Source organism: Pseudoliparis swirei, chromosome 20 (genome assembly GCF_029220125.1).
Source record: "Pseudoliparis swirei isolate HS2019 ecotype Mariana Trench chromosome 20, NWPU_hadal_v1, whole genome shotgun sequence".
NCBI classification, from domain to species: Eukaryota; Metazoa; Chordata; class Actinopteri; order Perciformes; family Liparidae; genus Pseudoliparis; species Pseudoliparis swirei.
Window position 1 is genome coordinate 28,673,390 of NC_079407.1, and position 18,286 is coordinate 28,691,675.

At 45.5% G+C, this 18,286-nt stretch overlaps 2 protein-coding genes across 5 annotated transcripts in view; both read right to left on the minus strand.

Annotated features, from left to right (window-relative positions):
* Positions 1 to 75: 75 nt before the first annotated feature.
* On the minus strand, positions 76 to 8,780 carry taf15 (TAF15 RNA polymerase II, TATA box binding protein (TBP)-associated factor). 3 transcript variants are annotated; one of them, XM_056442130.1, is made up of 16 exons: positions 8,660 to 8,780; positions 7,855 to 7,879; positions 7,673 to 7,709; positions 7,507 to 7,591; positions 6,982 to 7,039; positions 6,494 to 6,681; positions 6,202 to 6,382; positions 4,467 to 4,501; positions 3,945 to 3,977; positions 2,716 to 2,825; positions 1,794 to 1,923; positions 1,607 to 1,717; positions 1,447 to 1,537; positions 1,292 to 1,374; positions 967 to 1,177; positions 76 to 464 (listed from the first exon to the last, which is right to left on the minus strand). In XM_056442130.1, the coding sequence occupies exons 1-16, from the start codon at positions 8,667 to 8,669 to the stop codon at positions 437 to 439; spliced, it is 1,416 nt and encodes a 471-aa protein (XP_056298105.1). In that variant the 5' UTR covers positions 8,670 to 8,780; the 3' UTR covers positions 76 to 436. The 3 variants fall into 3 exon arrangements, with proteins under 3 accessions (XP_056298105.1, XP_056298104.1, XP_056298103.1); XM_056442129.1 differs by having other exon boundaries at positions 76 to 476; XM_056442128.1 differs by having other exon boundaries at positions 76 to 1,177.
* A 748-nt stretch (positions 8,781 to 9,528) lies between these two features.
* The window catches only part of porb (P450 (cytochrome) oxidoreductase b), a 38,480-nt gene continuing 29,722 nt past the window's right edge, over positions 9,529 to 18,286 (minus strand). For both annotated transcript variants that reach the window (XM_056440897.1, XM_056440898.1), the window contains 11 exons: positions 18,004 to 18,128; positions 17,691 to 17,780; positions 16,665 to 16,763; positions 15,996 to 16,112; positions 15,803 to 15,921; positions 14,819 to 15,000; positions 12,925 to 13,074; positions 12,586 to 12,853; positions 11,967 to 12,112; positions 11,426 to 11,511; positions 9,529 to 10,813 (listed from right to left, as the gene is read on the minus strand). In XM_056440897.1, coding sequence (XP_056296872.1) covers positions 10,669 to 10,813; positions 11,426 to 11,511; positions 11,967 to 12,112; positions 12,586 to 12,853; positions 12,925 to 13,074; positions 14,819 to 15,000; positions 15,803 to 15,921; positions 15,996 to 16,112; positions 16,665 to 16,763; positions 17,691 to 17,780; positions 18,004 to 18,128 — 1,527 coding nt within the window. In that variant the 3' untranslated portion in view covers positions 9,529 to 10,668. The remainder of the gene's footprint in view (positions 10,814 to 11,425; positions 11,512 to 11,966; positions 12,113 to 12,585; positions 12,854 to 12,924; positions 13,075 to 14,818; positions 15,001 to 15,802; positions 15,922 to 15,995; positions 16,113 to 16,664; positions 16,764 to 17,690; positions 17,781 to 18,003; positions 18,129 to 18,286) is intronic.

Here is an 18,286-nt window from a genome sequence, read left to right on the forward strand (position 1 = left end):
GCATGGCTCAGGTGGTTTTTAATGTCCTGCTATAATGACATCATATTTACTCTATGAACTCACACACCTCAGAGCAAAGATCAGTCTTTTAATATCATTTTGGGGAGAAAAAAGAGAACCCAAGTAAAACATGAAATCCGTTCATACAAAAACAAAAGACACGAAGTCTACCCGACAACAACATCTGCAACTACAATCGGAGGAAATTAAAAAGATGTACAAAGAAAATAAAACAAAAAGCGGAGGAAACCAAAAAAAACAACAACATTTGACCACATACCGTCAGCCCCCCCCCCCCCCCCCCCATGAGCATAGCAGTTGGGATGCTCTGGCCACAGAGCAGACAATCAGATTGCCCCCCCCCTCCAACCCCCTCCCCAGTTCTCCCAAGCTAGCTCCTCCTCCTCCTCCTCGGGCGGCGTCCGTCTGCTCAACACTAGTATGGCCGTTCTCTCCTGTCGTCTCTGCGGTCGCCTCTGAGGAGGAAAAACATGGCGGTGATGAAGACGAGCGTGCTCCTTCGTCAGGAGGACGTAAACACAGTGAAGGTCGCAGCAGGAATACGGCGAGCGTTAGATTTACTTTCAACGGCAGATTTGAATGAGTTGATGACAACATTCATTTCAGAACACAAAGTTACATTAACAAATAAAAGATAGCGAGATAGTCGTACACAGTAATCTTCATCGATGTAATGAGTGTATTAGCATCTCTAACTAAACTAGTCAGTCTGTATTTACTGACCTCTGGCGCCCCCTAGTGGTCGTTGAGTGAAACTACATCAATAAAGACAGATTAGCACTTTAATGCTACGACGCGTGGTTTTTTGGAGTTTGTCTTTCTTGAAGAAAAGTTACTGTCGTGATTCTTGTTGTTCTGAGTTTGTACTCTTGGATAAATGCCCAACATGACATGACAGAGCCACAGGTCGAACTCAATGAACCCCAAATGAAGGATTTCACAAACCGTCCTCCCATTTTGTAGCCGCCGCCGCCGCCTCCGAATCCTCCTCCTCCTCCTCCTCCTCCTCCTCCTCCTCCTCCTCCGTAACCTCCACGGTCTCCTCCACGGTCTCCTCCACGGTCTCCTCCACGGTCTCCTCCACGGAAACCTCCTCCACGACCTCTGAAGCCACCGCCACCTCGGTCGCCGCCGTAACCTCCTCTTCCTCCACGATCTGCAGAGTCACAACAAGCGGGTCAGAGCGACGACGGGGGTCTTCAGGGCGAACGCTTTACGGCCTCCAGGTCGTGGAGACGCTCTGGGACGAGTGAAGACGTGAGGAGCTCACCTCCTCCACCGGCGTCTCCGGGCTTGGGGGTGCCACACTTGTTACACTCTTGCCGCCGTGCAAAATTCATGTTTCCACAAGAGCTGAGGGAAGAAATCAAGAGACGTGAATACTAGTCACACCTGGCAGAGCAGATGTGGTGAAGGAGAGCAGACCTGTTGGGACACGGCCAGTCGCCTCCCTTAATGTCAAAGTTTGGTCCTCCTCCTCCTCCTCCTCCTCCTCCTCCGCCACGGCCTCTGAAACCTGAGGGAGACAGTCGGTCAGAAGCCGCTTCAGGTGTGAAGCTCCCGGAGCGGCTGGAGGAACACCCACCTCCTCGGCCTCCTCCTCGTGCACCTCCTCCACTGCCTCCTCCTCTCTGCGCGAACTCAGCTCTGCGGGTGGCGAATGAGACTTTGATGGGTTTGCCTTTGAACTCTTTGCCTGATAGGAGAACACAGGTCGGTTAGCGGGGCGCTAACGCTGCGGCGGGCTGCAGGTCGCGAGCCACAAGACTCACCATCAAACCAGTCGATGGCGGCTTTGGCAGACGGCGGGTCGTCGAACGACACGGTGCACTCGCCCTTCGGCTGCCCGGTGGCCTTGTCGGAGTAGATGTTGATCATGAGCAGCCCGGTCTTCTTGTTCATCTAAAAGAAAAGAGAAGTAAATAAAGTTAGAACTAGAGACCCGTTGAAGCTCAATGCAGGAACACTCTGACACCTCCTCGCGGACGACGCTTTGGAGACGAGCCGCTCGACGAACGCCTCTGGAGCGCAAACGGTATTTAAAAAAGGAAAGAGTACGGAGAACAGCGAATGGCGTCTCGATGGAGAGCGCCTTAATAATAATAATTTATTTTATATAGCGCTTCTCTAGACACTCGAAGTCTCTTTACAGTCCAGAGTCCAGTAGTCACACACACAGTCATCCCGGTGGTGGAGCTACATCAGGAGCCACAGCTGCCCTGGAGCAGACTGACGGAAGCGTGGCAGCCAATCAGCGCCTACGGCCCCTCCCCCAATCAGCGCCAACATCCATTCACATCCATACGAACCGGGGTGAGGCTGCCTTCAGCTGGAGTCGTGTTTCCATTCAGAATTATAAAACTCTTCGTCATTAAATATCGCGAATATGAGCGTCTCGTCAGGAAAACAGGAAGGAGAGCCCGCCTCCTGATCCGATTGGCTCTCTTGGGCCTCCTGATCCGATTGGTTCTCTTGGGCGAGTGACATTGTGCGGTCCGCCTCAAGCTTAAAAGTTGAAATATTCTCAGCATTAAAAGCCGCCGCGCCGTAGGGAATCAACGGCTTTGCTAGTGACTCGTCTGTTGTGATCGAGCCCCGACGATCAGGATCAAGCGTTAGAAGAACCACCACCGTGGAGAACACGGCCTTCTAACCGTGTTGAGCCGCGTTGGCGCGGCTCATAGAGACTCGTACCTTGATGATACCGATTTGCTTAAAGAAGTCTCCGATCTCCTGAACCGTGGCCTCTTCCCCGAGTCCCTGAACAAAGATGGTGTTGTTGTCAGAGTTGTCCTGATCGCCACCTGAGAGAGAGAGAGAGACGGAGAGAGAACGAAAGATTATAAACATACTAGCTACAAGAGGATTTACACAACTATTTTATGATTGGAAAACATCGTGAAATCTGTACAAAAACATTTAGTATTTAAACTAAGAATATGAACATTTAGTATTTAAACTAAGAATATAAACATTTAGTATTTAAACTAAGAATATAAACATTTAGTCTTTAAACTAAGAATATAAACATTTAGTCTTTAAACTAAGAATATAAACATTTAGTATTTAAACTAAGAATATAAACATTTAGTCTTTAAACTAAGAATATAAACATTTAGTCTTTAAACTAAGAATATAAACATTTAGTATTTAAACTAAGAATATAAACATTTAGTCTTTAAACTAAGAATATAAACATTTAGTATTTAAACTAAGAATATAAACATTTAGTATTTAAACTAAGAATATAAACATTTAGTATTTAAACTAAGAATATAAACATTTAGTCTTTAAACTAAGAATATAAAAATTTAGTATTTAAACTAATATAAACATTTAGTATTTAAACTAATAAAATAAACATTTAGTATTTAAACTAAGAATATAAACATTTAGTATTTAAACTAAGAATATAAACATTTAGTATTAAAACTAAAAATATAAACATTTAGTATTTAAACTAATAAAATAAACATTTAGTATTTAAACTAAGAATATAAACATTTAGTATTTAAACTAAGAATATAAACATTTAGTATTAAAACTAAGAATATAAACAACTAGTATTTAAACTAACAGACAATTCCAAAGCACACAGTTTAAACTTAAATGACAAATGAATGAGACAATAGTTTGATTAAAATAATTAAAGACTCTATGGTGCATTCACTTGCAGTGCGAAAAAAACAGCGTCTTTCTTTTAAAAGCATATTAATTATTAAAAACTCAGCATATATATTTAAATGACTTTTCCAAAACTTATTTAATTTTTTACGGACTTTTCCTGGACTGGAAATAAACATTTTTAAACTCCAGGACGTCTCCAGGTTGTCCATGACCTACGACCCCTTCCTATGCGCTAGTCTCTGATATCCGACTCATCCATTGACAGTCCCCCCCTGTAATGTAAATAATGGTCTCACCCGGTTCGTCCCGTGAGTCGAAGTCTCGGGCGCCTGTAAAACAGAGACGAGGGAGAAGAACTTGAGCACAGAGTTTAAACTCGGTTTCACACAGATGACTAATAACTCGGTCCCTATCAAAGCGATGCGATAAAGAGTTTAACAATGTCCGTGTCTACGGCTCTGACGGCTGTTTTCATACCGTTGCATCACATACCAACACCGTGCAAAAAGAACAGAATTGTTCTGGTTTTTTTGGGCTAACACCAGAAATGAAAACAACCAAAAAGTCTCCGGTCTTAGAATGTCTCCCCTCTTCGTCCCGGGAACACCTGGTCGACTATCATCGTCTTCATGCAACATACCATTATCTTACGACTCGGGCTCCATGTGCTTTACCATATCTGAAGTCTTTAAGAGATACGGTCCCGTTGGGATCCGGACATGAAAATGGTGGCATTCACCGAGTCTTTTACCCCCCCCCCTTCCCTTTTCTAAGTTCTCTCCTCCCCCACCGACACAGTTCTGATGCTCGTCACTTACCACCGTAATTTTTGTAGCCACCACGGTCACCACCACTGCAGAGGAAAAATTGGAGATATGATGGATTTTTCCTGTGTCCCACCTGAGAGCTCAAAGCTCCCCTACATCCCCATCAGTATGCACTCCTGCCAGGATGTGCGACTACGGTGGAAACGTCTCACACGAGGAATGCGTTAGTCAATTAAGAGATCAATTAACAGGCGACTAGCTCGGATTGAACAACCAGGTAGATTGACAATCTGGATCACTGAATTTGGAGCGTTTTACTTGACCAGATTGATGCCGAGAGCCAGTACGCCAGCAGTTACAAGTAATATATATGTTTTATATACAAACCAAACTATGCGGATGTGAACTAATAAGCAATCTTCCACTGAGTGTTTATGAGATCCTTTAACTGAGGTCCAAGTTTTAGTTCAATCTCTGAACACCTGTAGTATAAAACGTAGAGCCATGTTAACAAAACACACATGTTCTCCACGTCATGAATACAACACTTGAATGAAACCTGTTGGATGTGAAGCAGCCGGCGATGTGGCTCTGGAGGAGCCGGTTGAACTATCGTCTTCAGAGCTCAACAAACAGAGTTTCTGGCAACTGAAAATGTTTCGCTCCAGATTTAAACATATAAAAAAACCTCAAATATGTAAATAAATACCGAAGTTGATTAGAAAAACTCTAAATGTATAAAGTAGATACGCGATCCCCTCCTCAGACTGGCTGCTCTCCTCTCAACGAGACCCATCAGGTCCTCAATGGGGAAAGTTCCCACGTGTTTCCAGGAGCATGAGAGCGCCGCTGACCGACGCCGGTCAGGAGCTCAAGTTATTTCACTTGATATTTTACAGCCTCTAAAAGGACGCACGGCGTCTCCGGTTCACGTCTCCATGGATACGATGCGGCTGCATGTCAGTATTTGTTTTAGCTGAGGCTAAATTTACCATCAAAAGTACTCAAATCTATTTTTATTTTTTTAAATGCAGACTCTAGAAGCTAGTGAGCCAGTTAACTGCAGGTGAAAGTCCAAGGCAACATGGTCTGTGAAATAAGTGAACTAATAAAATAAATGTACAAAAAAAGTGAAGCTATGACTCAATAGAGGGAGATTAGCGTCGCAACCAAGACACGCCACACAGCAACGACGAGCTGCCAACGTGAGCGTTGGGCGACCATGTGAAACTTAAAGAAAAACATTCACCCCATGAATATAACTCCTCAAAGCACGCGGCCCTGTGCTCCTCGAGGAGCTTAGAGGTTCAGTCCCGCGTGGCGAGACGATCTTCAGGATGTGATGAAGACGTTGCTGCTAAACTGCTGACTAGACAAACGCTGCATGATTCAAGTCCATGGGAGAGTTTAACTGCATCTGCCTTCAGGTGTCCTTCTCAATCAAACAAAAGGTATTTGACAACACGCCCGGCGGTTCGATCCCCGGCTCTTCAGGGCCGAGTTCGTCCCTGAACCCTCAGAGGGTCGACCGGCTCGTCCCCAGATGACCGCCACGCGGGTGAATCTGAGGGTTCAGGCTCTTAAAGCACGATGCAGCGGGGGGGCAGGTATCACACCAACGTTATCCATGATAACTATGATGAATCGGGCTTTTAAAAAAAGTATAACTTTGCCGATCCTTAGCCAATTAGTGTTGAGAACTATCCAATGGGATGCAGCTGATGAGTGATGGCGTGTGTTTCACAGTGTAGAGGTACCTTGGGGGCAGTGGCATTATGCAACTTACCCCATACCAGGGGGTCCTCCGCCGCGGTCGTATCCACCGCCGCGGTCGTATCCGCCGCTGCGCTCGGAGCTACCGCGCTCGGAGCTACCGCGCTCGTAGCCGCCGCGGCCTCTCAAGCCGCCTCCTTCAGAGCGATCCCCCTGGTCACGGCCGAAGCGCCCGCCCTGCCCGGCATCCTCACCTGGCGCACAGAGAGGGCCGCCGGGCGGTTACCCAACCGGCTTCACGACAGCACATTTGTGTCTTAAAGAAAACAAGTGTGATCTACATTATTTAGAAATGTTGTGTGTACCTTCACTCCACCTTCCATAGCTGGCGCCGCCGGCCCCCCCAGCGCCCCCAGCGCCGGCCCCCCCAGCGCCGGCCCCCCCGGGCCCCTGGCCACCAAAAGAGCTCGGCTGTCCGTAGCTGTCGCCTCCGGGGGCCGGGGGGGGGTAGGCACCCGGCTGCCCTTGAGAAGTCGCCGACTTGTCGCCATACCTTGAAGGAGTTTCAACAAAAACATTTCAGGAAGAACAGAGATACCAAATATTTAAAAGCATCCATAAGATCGTTCATCACTCATCATGAAGCAGCCGTGAGATAAAAATGGAGCAGAACAACATCAATCACCAAAAAGTAGTCGAGAAGTTGATTTACTAGTTTAATTGGCCTTTCTGCCTCTGGGTTTATCAGATGTGGAACAATATTCTGTAAAAGTAGATAAATGATGCACCACGTCTCGTCATCAAGAGGCATACGACTTCATGACACTGATCAGAGATCTTTTTAAAGTCTCACCCAGATGGTGGCTGTCCGTAATTTTCGTAGCTCGGCGGCGGAGGCTGGCTATACCCCTCTGTTGACAGGAGATTCACAGTTAAGAAACATCACATTTCTTTCAACACAACGTTTAATTTCTTCAAAACATTTTCTGTTTTGAGGCAATAAGTTCAGAGAGATCGATCAAGACAAATTACGTTCTGGTTGAGAGTATAACGAGTCATACGGGTATCAGTGCTACGACACATGCTGCCCAGTGCATGTCCAGGACCAAACTGACCTCTCGGAATAAACATGAACATTTTAGAAAATGTTGCGTATTGAGAGGTACGCCGGCTTATATGTGAGCGTCTTTCTTTAAAAACATATTAATTATTTCAAACTCGGCGTGAATGAACATGTGATTATAACACATTTCCATGACTTTTCCCAAACTTTTCCGATGTAAGTTTTTTCCAGGACTTTTCCAGGTTCCCCATGGTAGGAACCCTGAGAACAAACATGTCCGTTCTGTGAAGCGCTTCTCTTGACCACCTCCTGTACCTTGCGTGGCGGCGCCCGGCTGGCCGTAGCCGCTGTAGCTCTGCGCCCCGTACGCGGCGCTGCTGCCGTTGCCCGGTCCGTAGCCCTAGCAACAGACACAGCGTTAGACAGACAACACGTGTACACACCTGTCAGCCAACAGTCGGGTAACTCGGGGACGTCTCACCTGTCCGCCGCTCTGCTGACCGGCGTATGACCCGTAGCTACGAACAAGAGGATAAAACGGGTCAACTTCCGGTTGTGGATCAACTCAACAACCTTCAGCAGCCTTTGTGGTCATAACGTGTTAAACTGTTCACTCCACTATTGTTATTTAAACATGGGGAATTAATGTAATGCTCGTTTTACCTTTGTGAGCCACCGTAGCCCGAATCTGAGGGAACATGAAACTCTGGTTAGACATGCGGACTTTACGGTAATAAACGTGATTAAAGCGACGCGGAGCAAACCGACCACGGGAAGAGAAAGAGCGACACGTTGAAGTGACGTTATGTGGAGAAAACACCCGTAACGTGAGCTCTAACCGCCGGGCCGGCGACATGACCACCGCCGGCCCGGCGTCACCACGCGAAGCCTGGAAAGAAATGGCGGTGAATGCGTCCCGGGCTCCGGCTAACACTTGAAACGAGCAACACGGCCGTATAGTTATAAGTGTATTTCACCCTATGCTTAGTTTAATTTGAACTAATATGTCACACTATGACATTGTAAACCTTCTAAAAGGCCCTTTGACCCACGGGGACTAAACGCTGATAGTTAAGGAGTGAAACGACAGCGTCGGTATAAACAAAGACAGCCAGCTCGAGCTAACGCTAGCTGAAGCTAACGTTAGCTCGAGCTGGCCGGCCGCGCTGCTCAGGAAGCAGCTTTGTGTTTCTGTGGGCGATCAAAACAAGTAAAGAATGGTGTGTTAACAAAGAGAGCACCGTCCTGGTGGGAAACTCATCAGTTTATTCTAAAACCCCGCGGCGCTAGTTCAGTTCTGCTCGTGAAAGATGAGCCATGTTCCATGACATAGACGAAGCCATGTTCCATGACATAGACGAAGCCATTTCTTTTGGCCTCGCGGTTGTCGGTAAATTTAGCTTCAATGCTAGTCGACTTACTTTTCATTATCTAGCGACACAAATGTTTAAAATACTAGTTGACTTACCAGTGGCCATTCTGTGACGTTGTATATTTAGTTAAAAAATACAATGAAATCTGTTTCTTGTGACTAGTTGCTAAAAACCCTGGTTGACATCTACGCAGCGCCACAGAATTGAGCTGCACACTGCGACACTTCCCCTTATGCAGGCTCTTCTTCTTCCTGTTTCACAGACGGCTCGGATTCTGAGTTAAATCTCAATACCGCCACCTACTGGTGAAAGGCTAGAATACAACACGGCACGGCCGAGAACTGCAGTTCAAAAACAGACCGAGTTAATGTTCATATGTGTCTGCTGATGTTTTGACACTGAGAATAAAGGGATACATAATAATAATAATAATAATAATAATGCAAATTTATATAGCGCTTATATAAAATACACAAAGAAGCTTAAAGGAGCATATCGGTGTTAACATTGATTATTATTAAGTGTATTATATATTATTGTGCATACTTAATTTGGCTCCTAGGTCCATGGTTGCCCATATTAGTTCCACCTGTGCTCTTCTTGCTATGAAAGGTTTCTGGACCCATTCATTGTGCTGTAAAGTCCAACGGGCCTCATGGAAAAACCACTCCTACACAGACCTGTGGTAGCGAGTCATGTGAACAACTGCTGTCTCAGCCTACGTTTTCCACTAATAGATTGTATAATTCATTATTAAAGTGACTATTTATCATATCAGTCCCTTGACAGATTTAGTTCAGATAACTTAAACACATATTTAATATTAGGCCTTCACAAGCCTTGAAACCGGCTGCCGGTCAGGATTCTGTTAAATAACTCTGGATTACAACATAATCAAAACATAAACTCTAATCTCCATGACTACATGGGGAGTATTGATGTGATGGAGCCGTCTAGACATATATACAGACACATGAAGTTTAACTTTATTGAAACCCAAAAAAAAGTCATAGAGCAATCAAATTATTAAATTTGTATTAATTACAAAATGCTTGCTTTGATAAAAAATCAAACAATTACACAATGAAGAGGAATGACAGGTGACCGTATAACAATGGAAGAAGAACAAACAGCGAGCCGGTGAAGCATCAGGTTCATTTCTAACTCGGTACATAAGGCTGAGGTAAAAGGCACAGGCTGAGCTCTCGCTCCATCTCCGGATCCGGAGCGACACGCCGAACGCTCCGATGCGCCGGCTCACTTCTCCGTGTCGTGGTGCATATGTGGACAAAATAAAAATAAAAATACAGAAACAAACGGCGCAGTCTGTTGTCATCAGTCCAGGTGTTACACCTCATCCTCCTTTCTGCATATCAATTAAACAAGAATATAACCACTATTGGGGAGGCCAGATCGGGTTTCAAGCACAATATTTAAAATGAGCATTTTACAAATAAGACTCGTTTAAAAGGCCTTCTATTACGGTAAATACCAAGTTCATAATCTCATGGGTTTATGATCTTCCCCTTTGCATCACTGTGTTTACCTCTTATGCATAACAGGCAGAATCACTTGTCAACAGATAATTGCATACTAGTCATTACAATTCATACATTTATCTAGAATATTTAATGTATTTGAAGTGCTTTCTAAAACATGACTTGAAGTCCGCAGCGTTGCCACCGCAGCAGCACACACACATTCCATTGAGACACACAGTTATTGCCTGCGGCGTTACGTCTATAACCGTTAATGAACGAGATGAAAGTTACAAACTGAAAGAGCGCTCTGCGTCTTCACGAGGGGGGGGGGTCACATGGTGCGCATCCAGAGCAGCGATTGGCCGCAGCAGAATCTCCAAAGAAAAAGCCAGATTTGCGAGGAGGCGGAGTCTCGCTGCAGTGGCTGCTGTCCGGGTCGTCCTGAAGCCCCTCGCGACGCACCGAGCACCAGTTGAGGGCGTGTTGCCTCGTGATCTTCTGCTCCTCCAGCTCTGCTGAGCCGGGGCGACGGACACACGCTAATGTTTGTTTTCTTTCCAGTCCCGATAGAAAGAGAACAACCGTAGAGAACTGAAACGCACCACTTTGACTCGCGAGGCCTTTTAACTCCAGACGTCCTGAGAGTAGCGGCCCTTGGTCATCAGCTTCTTGATGTAGTCGACGGCCTGCGGGCGCGTCATGCCTCCCAGCTCCTCCCCGATCTCGTAGAGCGCCGCCTGCACATCGTGAGCCATGTTCTTGGCGTCCCTGAAGAAAGAAACAGAACTTGGTTTTAGCGTCACTTTATATTTATATATATACTTCCGATTATATATTCCTTGTTTGTCTACTGACGAGGATTTTTTACTTTAAATCAAAAAGATTATCATTAGCCAGCAATGATGTCGACCTCAAACATGGTAGAAGATATATATATATACAATAAATAAAAATGTATATATAATATATATATATATACACACACGTATATAAATACATATATATATATAAATACATATATTATATAAATGTGTATTTATGTATCAATAAATATATATACATATATATATATTTATATAAATATATATATAAATAAAAAAATATGAAAAATATAAAAATATATAAAAATATATTTATATATAAATATACAAATATATATATTTATATATATACAAAAATAAAAATATATCTCAAATGAATTCTCACTATCCCACTAGGAGGCGCCAAAGAGAATGTGTTTTTCCATATTTCAGCCTTTGTTTTACCTCCAGTGAACATTCTTAAGTCCTTTATATTAAACTACTCAATTCAGTATAATTTGACGACATAAACACATTAATATGAAAGCTCAGTCTATTTTACGTTAATTCATTTAATTACCCGCAGACGTAGATGTGAGCGTTGTCCGAGTGGATCAGCTTCCAGATGTGCTCCTTCTTCTCCTTCAGGAGGTGCTGCACGTACAGCTGCATTCAGGAAAGAGGAAACGTCGTTCAGACGTGCATCGCATGGTGGAAAAGTCACACACACACAATAAATAACAAAGGGTTCATCAACTCACACACTGAGCTACATTATACACAGTATTGTGACCGTCGTGATATTAGATTATCATGTCATATTACGAAAATGTAGGGAGGTGGAACGAGAGTCTGTAACCAGAACTGTAGATTTAAAAATATTTAAGAAATGCTGAATTATGTATACTATATTATCGTATATGTTCTATCACAATGAAAGCAATATTTAATGTTCAAATATCACAGTTAAGGTCCATACCAGTGTATCGAGACATGCCGATGCAGTCTCCAGATCATTTATAATCAAACAGCGTTCAGTTAATTAAATAACGTGTTGTTCGAGCATGAAGAACGTCATGTGACCTGCAGGTCAACAGGTCACATGACTCCGCGCTGCGTACCTTCTGCTCCTGGTCCCTGGAGAAGGCGACGTTGAGCTGCGTCAGGACTTCGGTCTTCTCGGCTTCCTCCAGCTCCTCCTGGTAGAGATAATCCTCGTTCTTATGTCTGCAGCCGAAGAACATCACCGTCTCTCCCACCTCCTTCCCTACACACACAGAGGGGGTCGCATGTCTGCCCGTTATCACATGTCATCATCAGATCAGACCTCAGATCTGTGTTCAGAGTAAACTGAATTAAAGTGAATAAAGTACGGATGTATCTGTAATCTTAAATGCTTGTACACATTATTTGAGGACAGAAATGATTCAGTTCAACATTTAATAAGTAACTCATCTCATTTTCATGAATTCATTGGTGTGGTAGATTAAAAAAAAAAAAATTTTAATGTCAAATACATCAAGAAATTAAAAGAAATGTTTAATAACCATTTCCCCAAAACTATAATATTTTGTAAATAATTGCTAAAAATGTGTGATTTTCACACCGGCAGCGATTGCTATGACCTCATTTTGATGAGTCCCCATGTGTCTGTGGTCAGTCAGGTCGAGGTCCCCACCGGCATAGAAGTACAAGAGCACACAAACACACACAGAGGCGTGGACAGGTGTCTCCACACACCTTGCTCTTTGAGCCAGGCCCTCTCCTGGATGAAGCCCATGAAGGGGGCGATGCCCGTCCCGGGGCCGATCATGATCACGGGGTTGGTGGCCTTGAAGGGGAGGCGGAACTGAGACTTGCGGATGTACATGGGCACTGTGGCCTTGGCGCCGCCGGCCGCCACCATCTTGTTCTTCAGCCAGTTGGTGGCCACGCCCTTGTTGGTGCGGCCGGTGGCCGTCTCGTACTCCACCACCACGGCGCAGATGTGGATGCTGTTGGGGTGAACCTGCAGGAGGAGGTCACGTTACCAACGGCTGCCGTGAGGAGAAAGGGAGCAGGAGAGGAAACGGGGGTCACCTTGGAGGAGGAGGCGATGGAGTAGTAGCGAGCCTGGAGCCGAGGCAGCAGTTCACACAGGTGGTCAACAGGGGGCCTCAGAGAGGGCGTGTCCTCCAGCACGGCCAGGATGTTCCTATTGGAGCTCAGAACCCAGCTCTGGTAGAGGGCCTGAGGGGAGGAGGGGAGCGTCATCACCATGGAGACCGATGAGCAGGGTTCATCCACATGACCAATGAACAGGTTCATCCTCATGACCAATGAACAGGTTCATCAACACGACCAATGAACAGGTTCATCCACATGACCAATGAACAGGTTCATCCTCATGACCAATGAACAGGTTCATCCACATGACCAATGAACAGGTTCATCCTCATGACCAATGAACAGGTTCATCCACATGGTGACCAATGAACAGGTTCATCCACATGACCAATGAACAGGTTCATCCTCATGACCAATGAACAGGTTCATCCTCATGACCAATGAACAGGTTCATCCACATGACCAATGAACAGGTTCATCCACATGGTGACCAATGAACAGGTTCATCCACATGACCAATGAACAGGTTCATCCTCATGACCAACAAACAGGTTCATCCTCATGACCAATGAACAGGTTCATCCTCATGACCAATGAACAGGTTCATCCTCATGACCAATGAACAGGTTCATCCTCATGACCAATGAACAGGTTCATCCACATGCTGACCAATGAACAGGTTCATCCTCATGACCAATGAACAGGTTCATCCTCATGACCAATGAACAGGTTCATCCACATGACCAATGAACAGGTTCATCCACATGACCAATGAACAGGTTCATCCTCATGACCAATGAACAGGTTCATCAACATGACCAATGAACAGGTTCATCCTCATGACCAATGAACAGGTTCATCAACATGACCAATGAACAGGTTCATCCACATGACCAATGAACAGGTTCATCCACATGACCAATGAACAGGTTCATCCTCATGACCAATGAACAGGTTCATCCTCATGACCAATGAACAGGTTCATCCTCATGACCAATGAACAGGTTCATCCTCATGACCAATGAACAGGTTCATCCTCATGACCAATGAACAGGTTCATCCTCATGACCAATGAACAGGTTCATCCACATGACCAATGAACAGGTTCATCCTCATGACCAATGAACAGGTTCATCCTCATGACCAATGAACAGGTTCATCCACATGACCAATGAACAGGTTCATCCACATGACCAATGAACAGGTTCATCCTCATGACCAATGAACAGGTTCATCCTCATGACCAATGAACAGGTTCATCCACATGACCAATGAACAGGTTCATCCTCATGACCAATGAACAGGTTCATCCTCATGACCAATGAACAGGTTCATCCTCATGACCAATGAACAGGTTCATCCTCATGACCAATGAACAGGTTCATCCACATGACCAATGAACAGGTTCATCCTCATGACCAATGAACAGGTTCATCCACATGACCAATGAACAGGTTCATCCACATGGTGACCAATGAACAGGTTCATCCACATGACCAATGAACAGGTTCATCCTCATGACCAATGAACAGGTTCATCCTCATGACCAATGAACAGGTTCATCCTCATGACCAATGAACAGGTTCATCCACATGACCAATGAACAGGTTCATCCTCATGACCAATGAACAGGTTCATCCACATGACCAATGAACAGGTTCATCCTCATGACCAATGAACAGGTTCATCCTCATGACCAATGAACAGGTTCATCCACATGACCAATGAACAGGTTCATCCTCATGACCAATGAACAGGTTCATCCTCATGACCAATGAACAGGTTCATCCTCATGACCAATGAACAGGTTCATCCACATGACCAATGAACAGGTTCATCCTCATGGGGTGCTGGGCGTGACCCTGACCTTGCCCTCCGGGGAGCAGGAGGCCATCTTGCGCATGTTCTCCTGGTCCTTGGGCTCCGAGGCGTACTGGGCCAGCTCGTAGAGGACGTTGGTGCGGGGCGAGTTGGTGATGTCCAGGTAGTGGGTCAGCGCCGTGCGGTACGTGGTGGGGCACGGGAACGGGTGCTTCTTGTTGGACTCCTCTGGAGAAGGGATCAACATCAATGTTTAATAAAAGCTTTAAAATGTCTACAACATAGAAATATGACAGCAACAGCATAGGTCAGAGGTCAGAGGGGTGTGTGTGTGTGTGGGTAACACCTCCACATGTTTTAAATGTCTTTGCTTAAACAATGGATCGTGTGAATTTGATACATTGTTGCGTAATCGTCACTGCTGTGAACATCACACATTTTTTGCAATTATTTACAAAATATAATAGTTTTGGGGAATTGGTTATTAAACTTTTTTTTTAGGATCTTAACTCATTTGACATAAGAAATTAAAAACATTAACTTAGACTAATGATGTGCAGATGCGTTTGGTTTTGTTGTTCTTTACTCTTTTATTTCTCTTTTCTCTTTGTATTGGATCCTTAAAGACCTGTTTTGTTCATTTGTAAAATCAAAAGAAATAAATGGATAAAAAAATAAAGGTATTCTTCAGATTAACCGAGGAATGAAGCGTTCTCCTCGATGCGTTTAGTTTACAACACGGCGACAGCTGCTTGTTCAAAACAGGCTTTACCTCAATGAAGTTTAATTAAAGGTCACAAAGCCAGCGTCAGTCCAGGGAGCGATGAGCTCATCGTCCCTCATCGACTCCCTCGGGCCCCAAGTGTTGTGTTCAGGAACATTAGGACGCGCCGACCAGCGGCCGCGACAGGAAGTTACTTTAATGAGCAAGTCGACCACGTGTTACGCAACGCCGCCGCGCCGCAGCCACGCGACTATCAACGCATCTGGGGTCAAGGGAAGGGTCAGGAGCGTCGCCTCGGTGCCGTACCGTCGAGGTTGTTAAGGGAGATAACGGCGTCAAGGTCCACCCCCAGGACGTCGCCCAGCCGGCTCACCAGCGCCGAGTCGTTGGAGGGGAAGACGGCCACGTGGTCCCCGGACTCGTACCTGAAAGAGTTCAGAGGTTGACCCGCGTTCACGACCCGGACCCTCCCTCCGCCCGGCAGGGAGCCGCGGCTCACCTGATCTTGGAGCCGGTGATGTCGACCTCCAGGTGCATCAGGTGACGCCCGCCACCTTTGTGCAGTCTGCGGTTGACGGTGACCGTGGCCAGGAACGGGTTCTTAGCATCAAACGGACTGAGAAGAGGTCAAGGTCAACTTCACTTCTTCCATTTGTGGAACAGAAGATCTAAAAGTGTGTTCCTCCTGTCCAACATCAAGTGATTCTATAATTATAGTAATAATAATAGTATTTAGTCTGTATTATAGCAGCAGTCAGATATGAGTGTTGAGGGGGGGGGGGGCAGCTCCCTGACCGCCTGGTGTATGAACTAAACACTATGTAAAAAATAAAAAATTCTAAAGTTTGAACATAAAGTTTACATGATTTTATATATATATTAAAATAGAAACTATGCATCACTTGGAATAAACACTTAGATGTACAAATAAAATGTGTCTAACAGTTGGACATAGAGTTCACAGGAGATATATATATATATATATAGAAATGATGCATCACTTTGCACATTAACTCATAATTAATCTTTGATTCACAAAGTGTCCACTAGGGGGAAGAAAGCCTCGTTTCCCTTCAACCTCTCAGGCTCCTTGACAGCCGGCTCAGTGTGCCACGAACAGAGCGGTGCTCCAGGGTTCCGGGGGAGAGCAGCGTCTCTGAGTACTCACGGCTTCTGGACCTCGAAACTCTTCAGGCGCCCGATCTCCCCGGAGAAGACCTTGTTCATGTTGATGTCGGCGTGCTCCTTCAGCTCGTACTGCCGGATGCTGAGGAGGAAGAACGGGAGCGTCAGCGTCTTCAAACAGAGTAGAGGTTGTTCTTCAGGATGAAGCACGTCTACGTACAACTCTGGATTACTCTACATGTTCAACAGACGGGTGGCGTTCATCATGAATCACAAATGTCCGTTTTTAGTCATTTAAAAAACAAAGAAGAACAAACAGAAAGTCTTGTAAAGTGAAGCGTGTCTGTTGGTCCGGATCCCCGTGTGACTCCAGTGTGACTCAGGAGTAAAGGTCAACATGCCCAGACGCTCAAGGCCGTTATCATTTAATTTATTAAAAACTGCTTCATACTCAAAGCAATCAAAGTGTGTTGTTTACTGTTGTTTACGAGACCAGCTGCTCATCACAAGTCAGACGTTTTTATCACTGTGCGATGTGATTGGAGGACAGCGCAGGCACGCGTGTCCTTGGGCACGACCTTGGGATCGGACCGCCGTTCCTCTTAACGAAGGACGGTCCGCTAACCACACACACACACACACACACACACACACACACACACACACACACACACACACACACACACACACACACACACACACACACACACACACACACACACACACACACACACACACACACACACACACACACACACACACACACACACACACACACAGCTCAAAGAAGTCCATGTGGACGTTCTGCTCCAGGAATGAGGAAGTGAGCCATGGCCACCGTCTCTTAAAACATAGACCTCATGGTCACACTGCCTTTCAGAAGAAGACATATTATAGAACACATTAGAGAGGAAGGGTTTTGGTAAATTAGGACAATTAAACACAGAAGGGGACAAAATAAGGTGGAAATAAGTACACTTAAAACTACAAATAAACATAAAAAGGAAGAAGTGAATGAACCTTGAATCGTCTCCTAAGACTTAAAAATAAAAGTAGAAAGTGAATGAACCTTGAATCGTCTCCTAAGGCCTCGACTCCAAAGTGCTCGCAGACGGCCGGCCAGAACTGCTCCCTCCAGGAAACGAAATCCTCCTCCAGACTGAAGGACAGAAGCCGGCAGTCAGCAGAGAAACATCCGTCACTTTATTCATCATGAGACTTCAGAAGAGAACCCTTCACGTCGGCCTGGATGCACCTGGTCTCTGGTCCCGTTGCAGTGGACTCAGCAGTCCGGCTGCCTACCTGTCCCAGCAGGTCCCTTCCGTTCTGAGAGCTGACCACGTTCACCCTCCTTCACTCGTCCTTCCCTTGGTGAAACTTACTTGCCGTCGTCGTCTCCTAACCCGAGGTCAAAGATGCGCTTGGCCCCGAGTTCCTCCAGCCGCTTGTCCACGTACGTCCCCATCGCGTTGTAGTGCTCGTACGTCTTGTTGCCCAGTGCAAACACCTGGAGGCACAAAGAGGTATAAACTCTGGGACTAATGTAAAGAGGTATAAACTCTGGGACTAATGTAAAGAGGTATACACTCTGGGACTAATGTAAAGAGGTATACACTCTGGGACTAATGTAAAGAGGTATAAACTCTGGGACTAATGTAAAGAGGT

Coding starts and splice junctions, on each gene's coding strand:
- taf15 (XM_056442128.1), bottom strand. Junction 6,383..6,493: donor CTATGGAAGGTGGAGTGAAG/GTACACACAACA, acceptor TCTGTGCGCCAG/GTGAGGATGCCGGGCAGGGC. Junction 1,178..1,291: donor CGGAGACGCCGGTGGAGGAG/GTGAGCTCCTCA, acceptor GTGACTCTGCAG/ATCGTGGAGGAAGAGGAGGT.